This window comes from Pristiophorus japonicus, chromosome 12, assembly GCF_044704955.1.
Source record: "Pristiophorus japonicus isolate sPriJap1 chromosome 12, sPriJap1.hap1, whole genome shotgun sequence".
Lineage (NCBI taxonomy): Eukaryota > Metazoa > Chordata > Chondrichthyes > Pristiophoridae > Pristiophorus > Pristiophorus japonicus.
Window position 1 is genome coordinate 9,738,502 of NC_091988.1, and position 12,794 is coordinate 9,751,295.

Below are 12,794 nucleotides of genomic sequence, written 5' to 3' on the forward strand. Positions count from 1 at the left end.
CTTTTGCCCTCCCGTGCTGGGCTCTGCCATCATTGAGGATGGGGATATTCATGGAGCCTCCTCCTCCCGTTAGTTGTTTATTGGTCCACCACCATTCACGACTGGATGTGACAGGACTACAGAGCTTTAATCTGATCCGTTGGTTGTGGGATCGCTTAGCCTTGTCTATACCATGCTGCTTCTGCTGTTTAGCATGCATGTAGTCCTGTGTTGCAGCTTCCCCAGGTTGGTATCTCAATTTTAGGTACGCCTGGTGCTGCTCCTGGCATGCTCTTCTGCACTCCTCATTGAACCAGGGTTTACCCCGGGCTTGATGGTAATGGTAGAGTGAGGGATATACCGGGCCATGAGGTTACAGATTGAGGTGGAATACAATTGTACTGCTGCTGATGGCCCACAGTGCCACATGGATGCCCAGTTTTGAGCTGCTGGATCTGTTCTGAATCGATCCCATTTAGCACGGTGGTAGTGCCACACTACACGATGGAGGGTGTCCTCAGTGTGAAGACGGGACTTTGTCTCCACAATGACTGTGCGGTGATCACTGCTACCAATGCTGTCATGGACAGATGCGTCTGCGACAGGTAGATTGGTGAGGACAAGGTCAAGTAGGTTTTTCCCTCGTGTTGGTTCTCTCTCCACCTGCCGCAGGCCCAGTCTGGCAGATTTGTCCTTCAGGACTTGGCCAGCTCGGTCAGTAGTGTTGCTACCGAGCCACTCTTGATAATGGACATTGAAGTCCCCCACCCAGAGTACATTCTGTGCCCCTGCTACCCAAGTGCTGTTCAACATGGAGGAGTACTGATTCAACAGCTGAGTTAACTATTCACTTCATGTCAAAACATAAAGTTACTTTGGCCCAGTAAAAAAGTTGGAAGGGAACACAAATTGTAACAACAAATGCAACTATGCCAAAATTTAAAAATGACATATTCTGGCCTTCTGCAGTCTCTCCAGCCCAATAACCTTGATAATCTAAAACAGGCATCACAGGAATGGAAAGCATGGCGACGCAACGGAATGCTTACTGTTGCTGTGCAGCAGAATAACTATCACAGCACAATGAAGGATCAGATGGGAACCTGCCTGTCCTCATTGTGAGATGTGGATCTGCATTCCTTGCTAGTGTTGAAATATGTGAAATGGGATTTTCCCATTGCTTCAAAATATGTCCATCTTGGGCTCACGGCTCCGGCCACTGTGTACGTGACGAGTGATTCTACTCATCAGTGGCTGCTGACAGGATAGGGTGCTCGAGGTGTTCTGCATTTCATTTGAGTAGGATTATTAAGACAAGCGGCATGTTAACTGTCTTTTGCACGCTCCTGCACTTCTTGAGGGGGCAGGGAGATATCCAATATTGTCAAGATGGAGGTCAGCTGACAAATATATACAAACGATATTTAACGATTCCAAACACGCGCTTCCATCAATGCTCATTTGGTAAAGGTAGCGCAAATCTGAACTGCAAAGGTTACAAAGGTATCAGATTTGATCCCAAATCTGTGCTGAAGTGGCATAGCTCATGTAGAAAATACTTTCTTTCATTGGCAGTCCCTCGGAATCGAGGAAGACTTGCTTCCACTCTTAAAATGAGTCCTTAGGTGGCTGAACAGTCCAATACGAGAGCCGCAGTCCCTGTCACAGGTGGGACAGTCGTTGAGGGAAGGGGAGGGTGGGACTGGTTTGCCGCACGCTCTTTCCGCTGCCTGCGCTTGGTTTCTGCATGCTCTCGGCGATGAGACTCGAGGTGCTCAGCGCCCTCCCGGATGCACTTCCTCCATTTAGGGCGGTCTTTGGCCAGGGACTCCCAGGTGTTGGTGGGGATACTGCACTTTATCAGGGAGGCTTTGAGAGTGTCCTTGTAACGTTTCCTCTGCCCACCTTTGGCTCGTTTACTGTGAAGGAGTTCTGAGTAGAGTGCTTGCATTGGGAGTCTCGTGTCTGAGGACTCATGGTTGAGGAATGGCCACTAAGTTGAGGCACTGGATGATGCAACAAATCCATGGAATCATGCCCTGGTAAATGGGATTCTGGGCTCCATATACAAGGACATTGAATATAAAACAAAACCAGAAAATATTGGAAACACTCAGTAAGTCAAGCAGCATCTGTGGAGAGAACAGACAAGTTAACATTTCAGTTATGGACCCATCATCAGAATTGGAAGATATTACAGATGAACAGCATTTAAAAAGGACCAGATTGTGGGGAAGTTAGGCTTATTAATAGAAACATAAAGAGGAAAGTTAGAGGTTTTTTCACACACAGGATTACTGAATTACTACAAATTATAACTGAGTCAATCAAGCCATTTAAAAAGGAAATAGATGAATACTTGAAGAATATTCAAGGGCGCAGGGAAAGAGCAGAAAATGGGGTCCAGTAGATAGCTCCTCTGTGGACCACAAGCACAATGGGACAAATTCCCTCTTCCTGTGCTGTAATTTCTATGATACACCATCTTCAATCAGGGAGAAGCGGGAGGGAACGTTTTACAAACAAATCCCGATATTTACATAAACAAAGTTCTATTAAATATCACAGCAAAGACTGCAACAGTATCTATTTTATTCTATTTGTCCATAATTTAAATTGGTGATTTAAAAGCCAATATGATCGATGCAGGATAAGGTACTATGTAAGCTTAGTTTTCAATTCTTGACCAGATGTGTTCATCCTCCACGAAATGCAACTCTACCATAGGGACCTCAGTTTAGTATTCAGTTCTCACTTCTGAGCATAGCAGACATCATCTGAGGTATTGGGATCATAGGATATTATGTGTTTGTACAGCCTGGATTTCAAATACTTGCTGTGAGCATTCTTTGTCTACAATAGGTCTGTCCACTGGGGTTTTGCCATATTATTATCTTTGCACAGACAAGTATGAATGACTGATCTAAAGACACTTCAATAACAACTTGCGTTTACACAGAATCTTAAATGTCACAAAATATCCCAAAGCATTTTACGGAGAAGATACTAGTGTCGAGCAGTAATAGAGAAGTAACCAGGATTGAGATCAGAAAGATAGAGTTGGAGGACGCTTTTGAAAGAAGAGAGAAACACAACAAGCCAGAAGCTTTACACACCAGGTGACTGAAGAAAAGGAGCACTGGACTAAAATGCAGCCAAAAGTTGAGGAGCAACCCCTTTAAGTCACAACCTCTGGCAGTGCAAATAAATATGAAATAAGTCTTCAGTCAGGCCGCAGAATGGCTATGCAGTCTGGACTTCAATAAGGTGGCTTATGTTAACATTTGAAGCCACACACGCCGTGCATCACTCTCCACCCCAGGTCACCAGTGGTACACGAGAGGATCCCCGAATACAGGGCTTTCCACTGGGGATGCTTGCCTCTGTCGGCCAACATTATTTATCAGAGATTTGGGCTCAGAAACCCAGTGCAAGTTGGTTAAATTTGCGGATGATAGTTAAGCTGGACCGACTCCAGTGAGCTGGAAAAATATTAATACAGGAAAGTATGAAGTGCTGCACGTAGGAAGGAAAATGGGAAACACACCTATTCCAGGACCGGTGCTGAAGTCACTATGGATGAAGTTGAAAGAAACCCCCAAGTGAATGAGTAGACTCTAAATTCAACATATCCAACCAATGTAGAGCAACAATCAACAAACTCAAGAGAATGATGAACTACAGAGTCAAAACAGTAGAATGCAAGTCAGAAGAAGTCATAATCAAACTTTATAGTGCTCTGTTAAGATTGCACTTTGAGCACTGTGACTATTTTAGTTGCTGGGATACAGGGACATGTTCAATCATTGGTGGTACTGTGGAGAAGAGCCACGAAGCTAATCCTTAGAGTCAAAAGTCTGAGTTAAGATGAAAGACAAGATAAACATCCTTTTTGGCAATGAATGGGGTCAGCTGAGAGTTGATCTTCGAGATAGTAAATGGCATGAGAAAAGTAAATCTGGAAAATTACTTGACATTACAATGCTAGAGTAGGTTCAAATTAGTCAAAAGCAAATTTAGGATTTAGACCAGGAAGTTCCTCTTCACACAAAGAAAGATCCATACATGATAAGGCTCCCTGGATAGAGTAGTAAAAAAACCTGGAATCATGTAGGAATTAACTGCATGCTGCAAGGTGGGTGGGGCAAAGGGTGTGGATGGAGGAACTGTATGGTCAATCTGGATAGATGAAGATGGGTCAAATGGCCTTCCAAGCCATAATTATCTTGTCACATTTTTGGTCTTCCCAATTTTCAGTTGGTGAATGTAATTCCTCATTTTCTACATGTCAGACAACCAATCGGCCAACATAAAGATAGATGAAATCAGTCCCTGGTTTGAAATACTTCAGTTAAGTGTCGACAAATGACAGCAAGTCCATTGTGTCATACAAGTCCTTAAGATTGGTGATCCCTTTCTGCACAATTCATAAAATAAGATACGTACTTCCTATCAGGATTGTAGATTGTCGCAATGAGATACCTAGGAAAGAGGGTAAAAATTGCCGCAATCTTATCCAGGGCTCCCAACAGAGCACAAATGGTCTTCCATATGAGGTACTTTGAACAGGAAGCAGTGTAAATTGACATTTTTTGTCGAGTGCCAATCAAGCTTGCATGGGTTCGCTGAGGGTAGAGCCATAGGAAAGCTGTAGGAATAGTTCTCCCTCATCCTTGGAAACATGAAGATTATAATGAATTATTTTTAAAGTTGCTTCCTCACCCCAGCTAAATTAACATTGTGAACTTGGCTTTAAAAGGATTCCATTAATGACATCACCAACAAATGAATGGTTTATAACTGCAATTATGTAAAATTTAAAACATTAATACATTTGAAATGAAGCAGCACTATCCTGTCATCGGTGACTGACAAAACTGGCAGCTATGCATTCCACCATGCCGCAGAGACACAACCTCAGGTTCACTGTTACGCTCATCACACCACCTACTCTGGAGAGTCTTGACCAGCAATAAATACATCCAAACACAATGCCAATGATACAACTTGAAATTTTAGAAACAAGAAAATACTGTTTGTCTGCAGTTTATATTCCTGACGATATGCTGGATTGATAAAGAGAGAAGTCCACATATTTTTCCCCAATATTTTCAAGGCAAATAGCATTGCATTTACTTGGTGAGATTGTGTTGTTTACATTTAGATGCCAATTCAGATGGAATATTGGCAGCTTATATTTTGAGAAATGATGTCCATTTTATGCTTGAAACAAATAAGAACATAAGAAATATGAGCAGGAGTAGGCCATACGGCCCCTCGAGCCTGCTCCGCCATTTAATACAGCTAATTGATCATGGACTCAGCTCCACTTCCCCGCCCGCTCCCCAGAACCCCTTATTCCTTTATCGGTTAAAAGACTGTTTATCTCTGTCTTAAATTTGTTCAATGTCCCAGCTTCCACAGTTCTCTGAAGCAGCGAATTCCACAGATTCACAACCCTCCACATCTCAGTTTTAAATGGGCGGCCCCTGATTCTAAGATCATGCCCTCTTGTTCTCGTCTCCCCCATCAGTGGAAACATCCTCTCTGCATCCACCTTGTCAAGCCCCCTCATTATCTTACACACCTGAAGAAAATGGCACCTCACATTATACATTCCCGATTAAACACCTTCCATTCTATATTTCATGGAGATATAGATTGAGAGACCTACATATATCAACGTGTAACATTGCACACGGGCAGTCAAGAGCCAGTGTAGCCTTCAGATTGGGGGATGCAGAACTATAACTGGATCAGGCAAGGTAGGTGTAATTTAGTCCCAATAAAGTCATCCTATCCTTATTTGTAATACTTGGATTTTATGTGATAATATCGCTAAATATCAAATCTTACAGACATTTGGAAAGCAGAGGGAAGTCAGTTCGAACAGAGGAGAAGTTGGGAAATGCAAAACTGAGATGCTGTAGCACCACCACTGGCCAAAGGCTGTAATTACAATGGGAGATAATTTACATTACATGTTTACAATGTTTACATTGACTGTTTTCATTATGAACGTTGACAAAGGAATTTATAACGGGAAACTGACAAAGTAAAGTTTGGAGACGGAAAGTGCACATAGATACAAACTTCTTAATACATAATTTAGATATATTTATACATAATGCATCTTTGGACATTTTACGACATTGTTATATGAATGGAAATTACTGTTTATAAAGGTGGGGGTGGGGGCTTATACAAAAAGGGAAAACACGTCCTCTTGCTCGATGACAGGAGGTCAAAATACAGATGTTCACAAACAGAGGCCAAGTAACTGTGTAACAAATTAGGGTTACCTGAAAATAATGCTGTGTTTACTGATTGCATGTTTCTACTCAAGGCACTTCCGCCCCCGTTATGACCGACTTCCGGTCCGTCAGAAAAAAAAAAGCCAAAGAGTGGAATTTCGCTCAAGAGGCCACCACATCCACCGCGGTGGTGAAAACACGAGAAATGGGGTGCGTGTGCCCTGTTTCCAGCGGTGGGCAATTTTGGCCCCACTGTTTTTAATGAGTTGGATTAGAGAATACATACCATTTTGACTGAGTCTTTAATTTGGCAAATGAAGGCCCAACCTATGTTTCTTCAATTATAATGCTATGGTAGAATTTGGAGTTTGTTTAACATTAAAAGTTAATTGGTATAAAAGACAAGGAATGGGGGTTAGGGTATCCATGACGACTGGCTGAAATGAGATAGTTCTAGTCTGGGGCCCCTGATCTAATGGTTATAGCAGGGAGGTTAAGACAGGATGCGATAAGACACTATAGCTATGAGGGAACCGGGCTTGACAGATAAGAGGGGTCCAGATGGGTGGATTGGCCTTCAAAACTATAAACAAGATGTGTAATGATTGTAAAGACCCCTCCTTCACGGTGGGTCTTCATCGACCAATGGCGATAAAGAACTAAAAGTTCTATTGGGTATAAGTTTTTAAGGGAGCCTCCATAGGTCGAATAGCCCTGTCAATAATTCGATCCCAGGCCCACCCCTAAAGAGGATAAAAGAAACACCATTCAGGTTCATTCAGACAGATTGGGAAGGGAGAACCACACAAGGGTGAACTGGTTGAACGCTCTGTCGAGAGTGGACCCCGCTCATTGAAGCCAACCTCTCTTGGGGTTCCCGACGAAAGGTGGAGATGATATCAGCCGGAGAACTGCTTGTCACGCTCATATGCTTTTGCTGTATAACTCGTGTGTTATGGTCCATCCTAAACTCTGAATAAACACAATGAGGCCGAAATTTCCCCTTTCTGTAAGAGCCATGACCGAGGGAATCCACGGGTCGCTGAGGACTCACCGCTCAGTCGGCGCGGACATTTTGTAAATTGCCCTCCTTTATTTTTGGTGTACGCGCCGTCCTGCTTGTTTTCCCGCCACATCAGGCACGCGCCGACCCGCTTTCCGACCCCCGCGGGAAATTGCCCCGTGCAGAATCGCCCCGCGGGAGCGGCGCCACCAGTCGGTGTCACCGACAGCTTTCCCCGGGTGGGGAGCAGCGTGTGGCTGGGCAGTGCGTCCACCATTTCGTTTTTTCTTGTCGGCCGACTGCCCGGCCGAAACCCTCCCTGGTCGCCCAGAGTTTTGCCACTAAAGTGGCTGCAGAGCTCAGAGGGGCCCTCCCCTTTAACTGAAGGAGAGGGACGTTGTGACGGGTCAGTGCGACGCTGATGACTTGGAGCGACGGCCGTTCCGACCCGCCCCCCCCCCCCCCACTTCCGCCCCTCTTCACACACCAACACCGCTCCGACCGGAAGCAAGACACCAAGTGCTGAAAATTGCCGGATTGTCGGGGCGGACAGAACACTTAAACATCAGCAGTTGCGCCCCGTTTCAGGCGGAGGGCAACTTCTGCCCCAATTTATCCATCATATTCCTGAGCACTCGAACCTGATTATTAAGGTAACCAGAGATAGTGTGAAAAGACAATTTGTAACAACTATTTCAATGCAAACTTTCTCACTGAAATAATGACCCTGAATTTGCGGTCAGTATGACGGCATACTCTCAGAGTGCGTTGTCATACCATCTTTGAAATCGACTGCAAGTTTGGGATTTCCACGGGCGCTTGCATTATATCCCAAACTTGCGAACTGTGAAGTTACGAATAGACCGATGATCCGTTGCGACTTTCCAAGTTCTCATTTTTGGCAAAAAGTTGGGCTAATTGCCCAGCTACTGTACGTCAATTAATCAATTACGCTGGAAAATGTTACGGCTGGTATATACAGGCGTGGGGGGAGGGGGGATGAGAAAATTGTACAATAATTAAAAACAAACATGTAAAAAAACCTACCAGGGAGCAGTGAAGGCTCGGTTTGAAGATGAGATCGCTTTCATTCTTTTTTAAAAATCTTGCAGTCTTCCAGTAAATAACTGTACTTACTCCAAAGTATTGTGCTTGCCAAATAAATACAACTAGTACCCACACCGTTTAATTTACATGTTCTTCAATGGCGTGTGGGAAATGTTTCCTGATTGCCAAGTGAAAGGAGCGTGCCCCAGGGGACCCTGAGTACGCTTACATAGAAATATAGAAATTTACAGCGCAGAAGGCGGCCATTTCGGCCCATCATGTCCGTGCCAGCCGACAAAGAGCCACACGGCCCTTGGTCAGCAGCCCGAAAGGTTACATATAAACCCATGAACAATGACGGAAAGGCAAAGAGCACCCAGCCCAACCAGTCCGCCCCACACAACTGCGACACCCCTTATACTGAAACATTCTACACTCCACCCCAACCGGAGCCATGTGATCTCCTGGGAGAGGCAAAAACCAGATAAAAACCCAGGAAAATAAATCTGGGAAAATTCCTTTCAGGTGATCGGAACTAGTCCAGATCATCACCCTGATTCTATTCCCGGCAGTACTTACCATTATATCTGCTCCATCCAACAAAAGGTTATCCAGTCTAATCCCAATTACCAGCTCTAGGTTACTGCACTTTAAGTGCCCATCCAACCATCTCTTAAAAGTGGTGAGGGTTTCTGCATCCACCACTCTTCCAGGCAGCGAGTTCCAGATCCCCACAACCCTGTGCGTAAAGAAGCCCCCCCTCTCAAATCCCCTCTAAACCTTCCACCAACCACCTTAAAACTATACCCCCTCATAATAGACCCCTCCATCAATGGAAATAGATCCTCACTATCCATTATGTCCAGGCCCCTCATTATTTTGTACACCTCAATGAGGTCTCCTCTCAACCTCCTCTGTTCCAATGAGAACAAACCCAGCCTATCCAATCTGTCCGCATAACTAAGATTCTCCATTCCAGGCAGCATCCTAGTAAATCTCCTCTGCACTCTCTCTCGTGCAATCACGTCCTTCCTATAATACGGTGACCAGAACTGCACGCAATACTCCAGCTGTGGCCTGACCAAAGTATTATACAATTTAAGCATAACTTTATATTCTATGCCTCGGCCAATAAAGGCAAGCATTCCGTATGCCTTCTTAACCACCTTATCCACTTGGTCTGCTACTTACAGGGATCTGTGGACAAGCACTCCAAGGTCCCCTTATTCATCTACACTATTAAGTGGCCTACCGCTTAATGTGTATACCCTTTCCTTATTAGCCATCCCAAAGTGCATCACCTCACACTTCTCTGAATTAAATTCCATTTGCCACTGCTCTGCCCACCTGACCAGTAGATTGATATCCTCCTGCAGCCCATGACTTTCCTCTTCATTATCAACCACACAGCCAATTTTAGTGTTGAAAGCAAACTTCTTCATCATACTCCCGATATTCAAATCTAAATCGTTGATATATACCACAAAAAGCAAGGGACCCAGTACTGAGCCCTGCGGAACCCCATTGGAAACATCCTTTCAGTCACAAAAACATCCATCAATCATTACCCTTTGCTTCTTACCTCCAAGCCAACTTTGGATCCAACTTGCCACTTTGCCCTGTATCCCATGGGCTTTACCAGTCTACCATGTGGAACCTCATCAAAAGCTTTGCTAAAGTCCATATATACTACATCATACGCACTACCCTCATCAACCCTCTTGGTTACCTCCTCAAAAAATTCAATCAGGTTAGTCAGACACGATCTTCCCTAAACAAATCCGTGCTGACTGTCCCTAATTAATCCTTGCCTTTCCAAATGCAAATTTACCCTGTCTTTCAGGATTTTTACCAATAATTTTCTCACCACTGAAGTTAAGCTGACAGGCCTGTAATTACTCGGCCTATCCCTTTCTCCCTTCTTCAACAAGGGTACTACATTAGCAGTCCTCCAGTCCTCCGGCACCATGTCCAGATCCAAAGAGGACTGGAAAATGATGGTCAAGGCCTCTGCTATTGCCTCGTTACTTCGCTCAACAGCCTGGGATGCATTTCATCCGGGCCTGGGGACTTATCGACTTTCAAAGCTGCTAAACCCCTTAATAGTTCCTCTCTCACTATATTTATTTCATCCAGAATATCACACTCCCCTCGGTAGCAGTATCTGCATTGCCCCTTTCCTTTGTGAAAACAGATGCAAAGTATTCGTTAAGAACCCTCCCAACATCTTCTGCCTCCACACAAAGATTACCCTCATGGTCTCTAATAGGCCCACCCTTTCTTTAGTTACCCTCTTATTCTTAATATATTTATGGAACATCTTAGGGTTTTCTTTAATTTTACTGGCCAAGAATTTCTCGTGCTTTCTCTTAGCATTCCTAATATCCTTTTTAATTTTGCCTCTTAACTTTCTATATTCCTCTAAGGATTCTATAGTATTTAGCCTTTGATATATGACATAAGCGTCCCTTTTTTTCTTAATCTCCCCTGTAAATCCAGGGGGGCTCTAGAATTATTTTCTATGTTTCTATGTATTCTTCCCAGCCTTAATCTTTAAGGGCACATGTTTGGGCAGAGTTTTCCAGATCTCCTCCTTGAATGCCTCCCACTGTTGCGACACTGATTTACCCACAAGCAGCTGTTTCCAGTCCACCATTGCCAAATCACTCCTTAACTTAGCAAAATTAGCTTTTCCCCAATTCGGAACTTTTATTCCAGGCCTATTCTTGTCCTTATCCATTATCCAACTTGAATCTGACTGAATTATGGTCACTGGCACCCAAGTGCTCTCCCACTAATACCCCTTCAACCTGCCCAGCTTCAGTCCCCAAAACTAAATCCAAGACCTTCCCCTCTCATGTTGGGTTTGCTACACACTGACTAAAAAAGTTCTCTTGAATGCATTTCAAGAATTCCACACCCTCTGTATCCTTCACACTAAATTTGTCCCAAAGGGCGCCACTGCCCCCTGCCCCACCGGGATCTGCGGGACTCTGCGCTGTGCATTCACTTGGGGCTTCGCACGGGCCAAATGTGGATTTCGTTCGTTCGGAGGAGGAGGAGGACGACAGCGTACTCCTCAGCTACTCCACCGACCGCAATTTCAGGGCCAATTACTATTTTAAGCTGATTGCCCTTTACCCCCAAAGCCCCTGCAAAACATGAACATTCCCCAAACACAAGTAGCAATCTTTAACTGTAACCACAGATATAGCAGATATTATTCTCATCCGTTCACTAAAATCTTGGGTTGCCCTCCAAAAAAAAACTTCCCACTGCACTTATATAAACTTTGGCACTGATTAAATCTGCGAGACCACAAGACACTGACCTAGCGCGGGGTGTTTGCAGCAAAGCACCCGGACAGTGCTGCCACTCCCCGGAATCACTGACATGATACTAGCATACAATGGGGCGGGGGACACAGATTAGACCCTGAATACAATCTGTGACAAATGCGCTGGAACCAATGGCCGCAGAGAGTCTGAGAAGAAAAACAACGTTTCGTTTTTTTTTTAAATTAGCATGTTGTTCAGCAAACAGTCTCCTCCATTGCTCAGAGCCGCGCGGGTGTGTGCAAGTTTATTGTGTGGAGGTGGGGCAGATTTGCAAGCGCTTTACTGACAAATGAAGCAGCATTGTCAGAGAGGAAATGCTTCCCCTGGACTTTGAGCAACGAATGCTAGTGCGGAGCGCAGCGCAGCGCCTGAATGGCAGGGACTGTTCCCTACACACAGCACACACCTCACACTCACACACAGCTTGTATGCGCTGCCAGGCGGCCAGTCTAGTGACCGGTAGCGCCCCCCTTACCTGGCGCTCGCTGGCTTCTTGCGGCGTTTTGTGATGAGACGCGGTGGCTGCGGCTTGAGAAGCGGCCGATGCAGCCAGCGGAGAGCGGTCGGGGGCCGAGTCAGCAGCCGCCCCGGGGATCCCGGCTGGGGCCGGGGCTGCGGCTGTGGCCGGGGCCGGGGCTCGGTGGCCGGGCTGGCCAGCAGCAGATACAGTGAGAGCAGCAGGCGGCCGCCGGCCAGGCAGGCTCCCAGCGCCGCGACCTTGCAGTAAAGTTTCATTGTGTGGGATCGCACCGCTCGGCTCGGCTTGGCTCGCCAGATCCGCTCCCCGCACCCACGTCACTTGCTGTGCACTCTGTTGTTGTCGGAAATTAAATCCAGATTTGACATTTTTTTTTTATTGTGTGTTTTTTTTTTGCCTCCTGTATCCGCGCAGCGCGCACCATCAAACGTAATAAAGTCCTTCCCTCCGTCCACACACACCGCCTGCTCTGCCCCATCACTGAACGGGCCCAAGTTACATGGTAACCCTTCCACAGTTAGAAACATAGAAACATAGAAAATAGGTGCAGGAGCAGGCCATTCAGCCCTTCTAGCCTGCACCGCCATTCAATGAGTTCATGGCTGAACATGAAACTTCAGTACCCCCTTCCTGCTTTCTCGCCATAACCCTTGATCCCCCGAGTAGTAAGGACTTCATCTAACTCCCTTTTGAAT

The 12,794-nt window shown here is 45.4% G+C and overlaps 1 protein-coding gene across 2 annotated transcripts in view; it reads right to left on the minus strand.

The window, feature by feature from the left end:
* gxylt2 (glucoside xylosyltransferase 2) overlaps nucleotides 1–12,394 on the minus strand; it is a 58,545-nt gene extending 46,151 nt beyond the window's left edge. For both annotated transcript variants that reach the window (XM_070894646.1, XM_070894645.1), the window contains exon 1: nucleotides 12,097–12,394. In XM_070894646.1, coding sequence (XP_070750747.1) covers nucleotides 12,097–12,356 — 260 coding nt within the window. In that variant the 5' untranslated portion in view covers nucleotides 12,357–12,394. The remainder of the gene's footprint in view (nucleotides 1–12,096) is intronic.
* Between the last annotated feature and the right edge of the window lie 400 nt (nucleotides 12,395–12,794).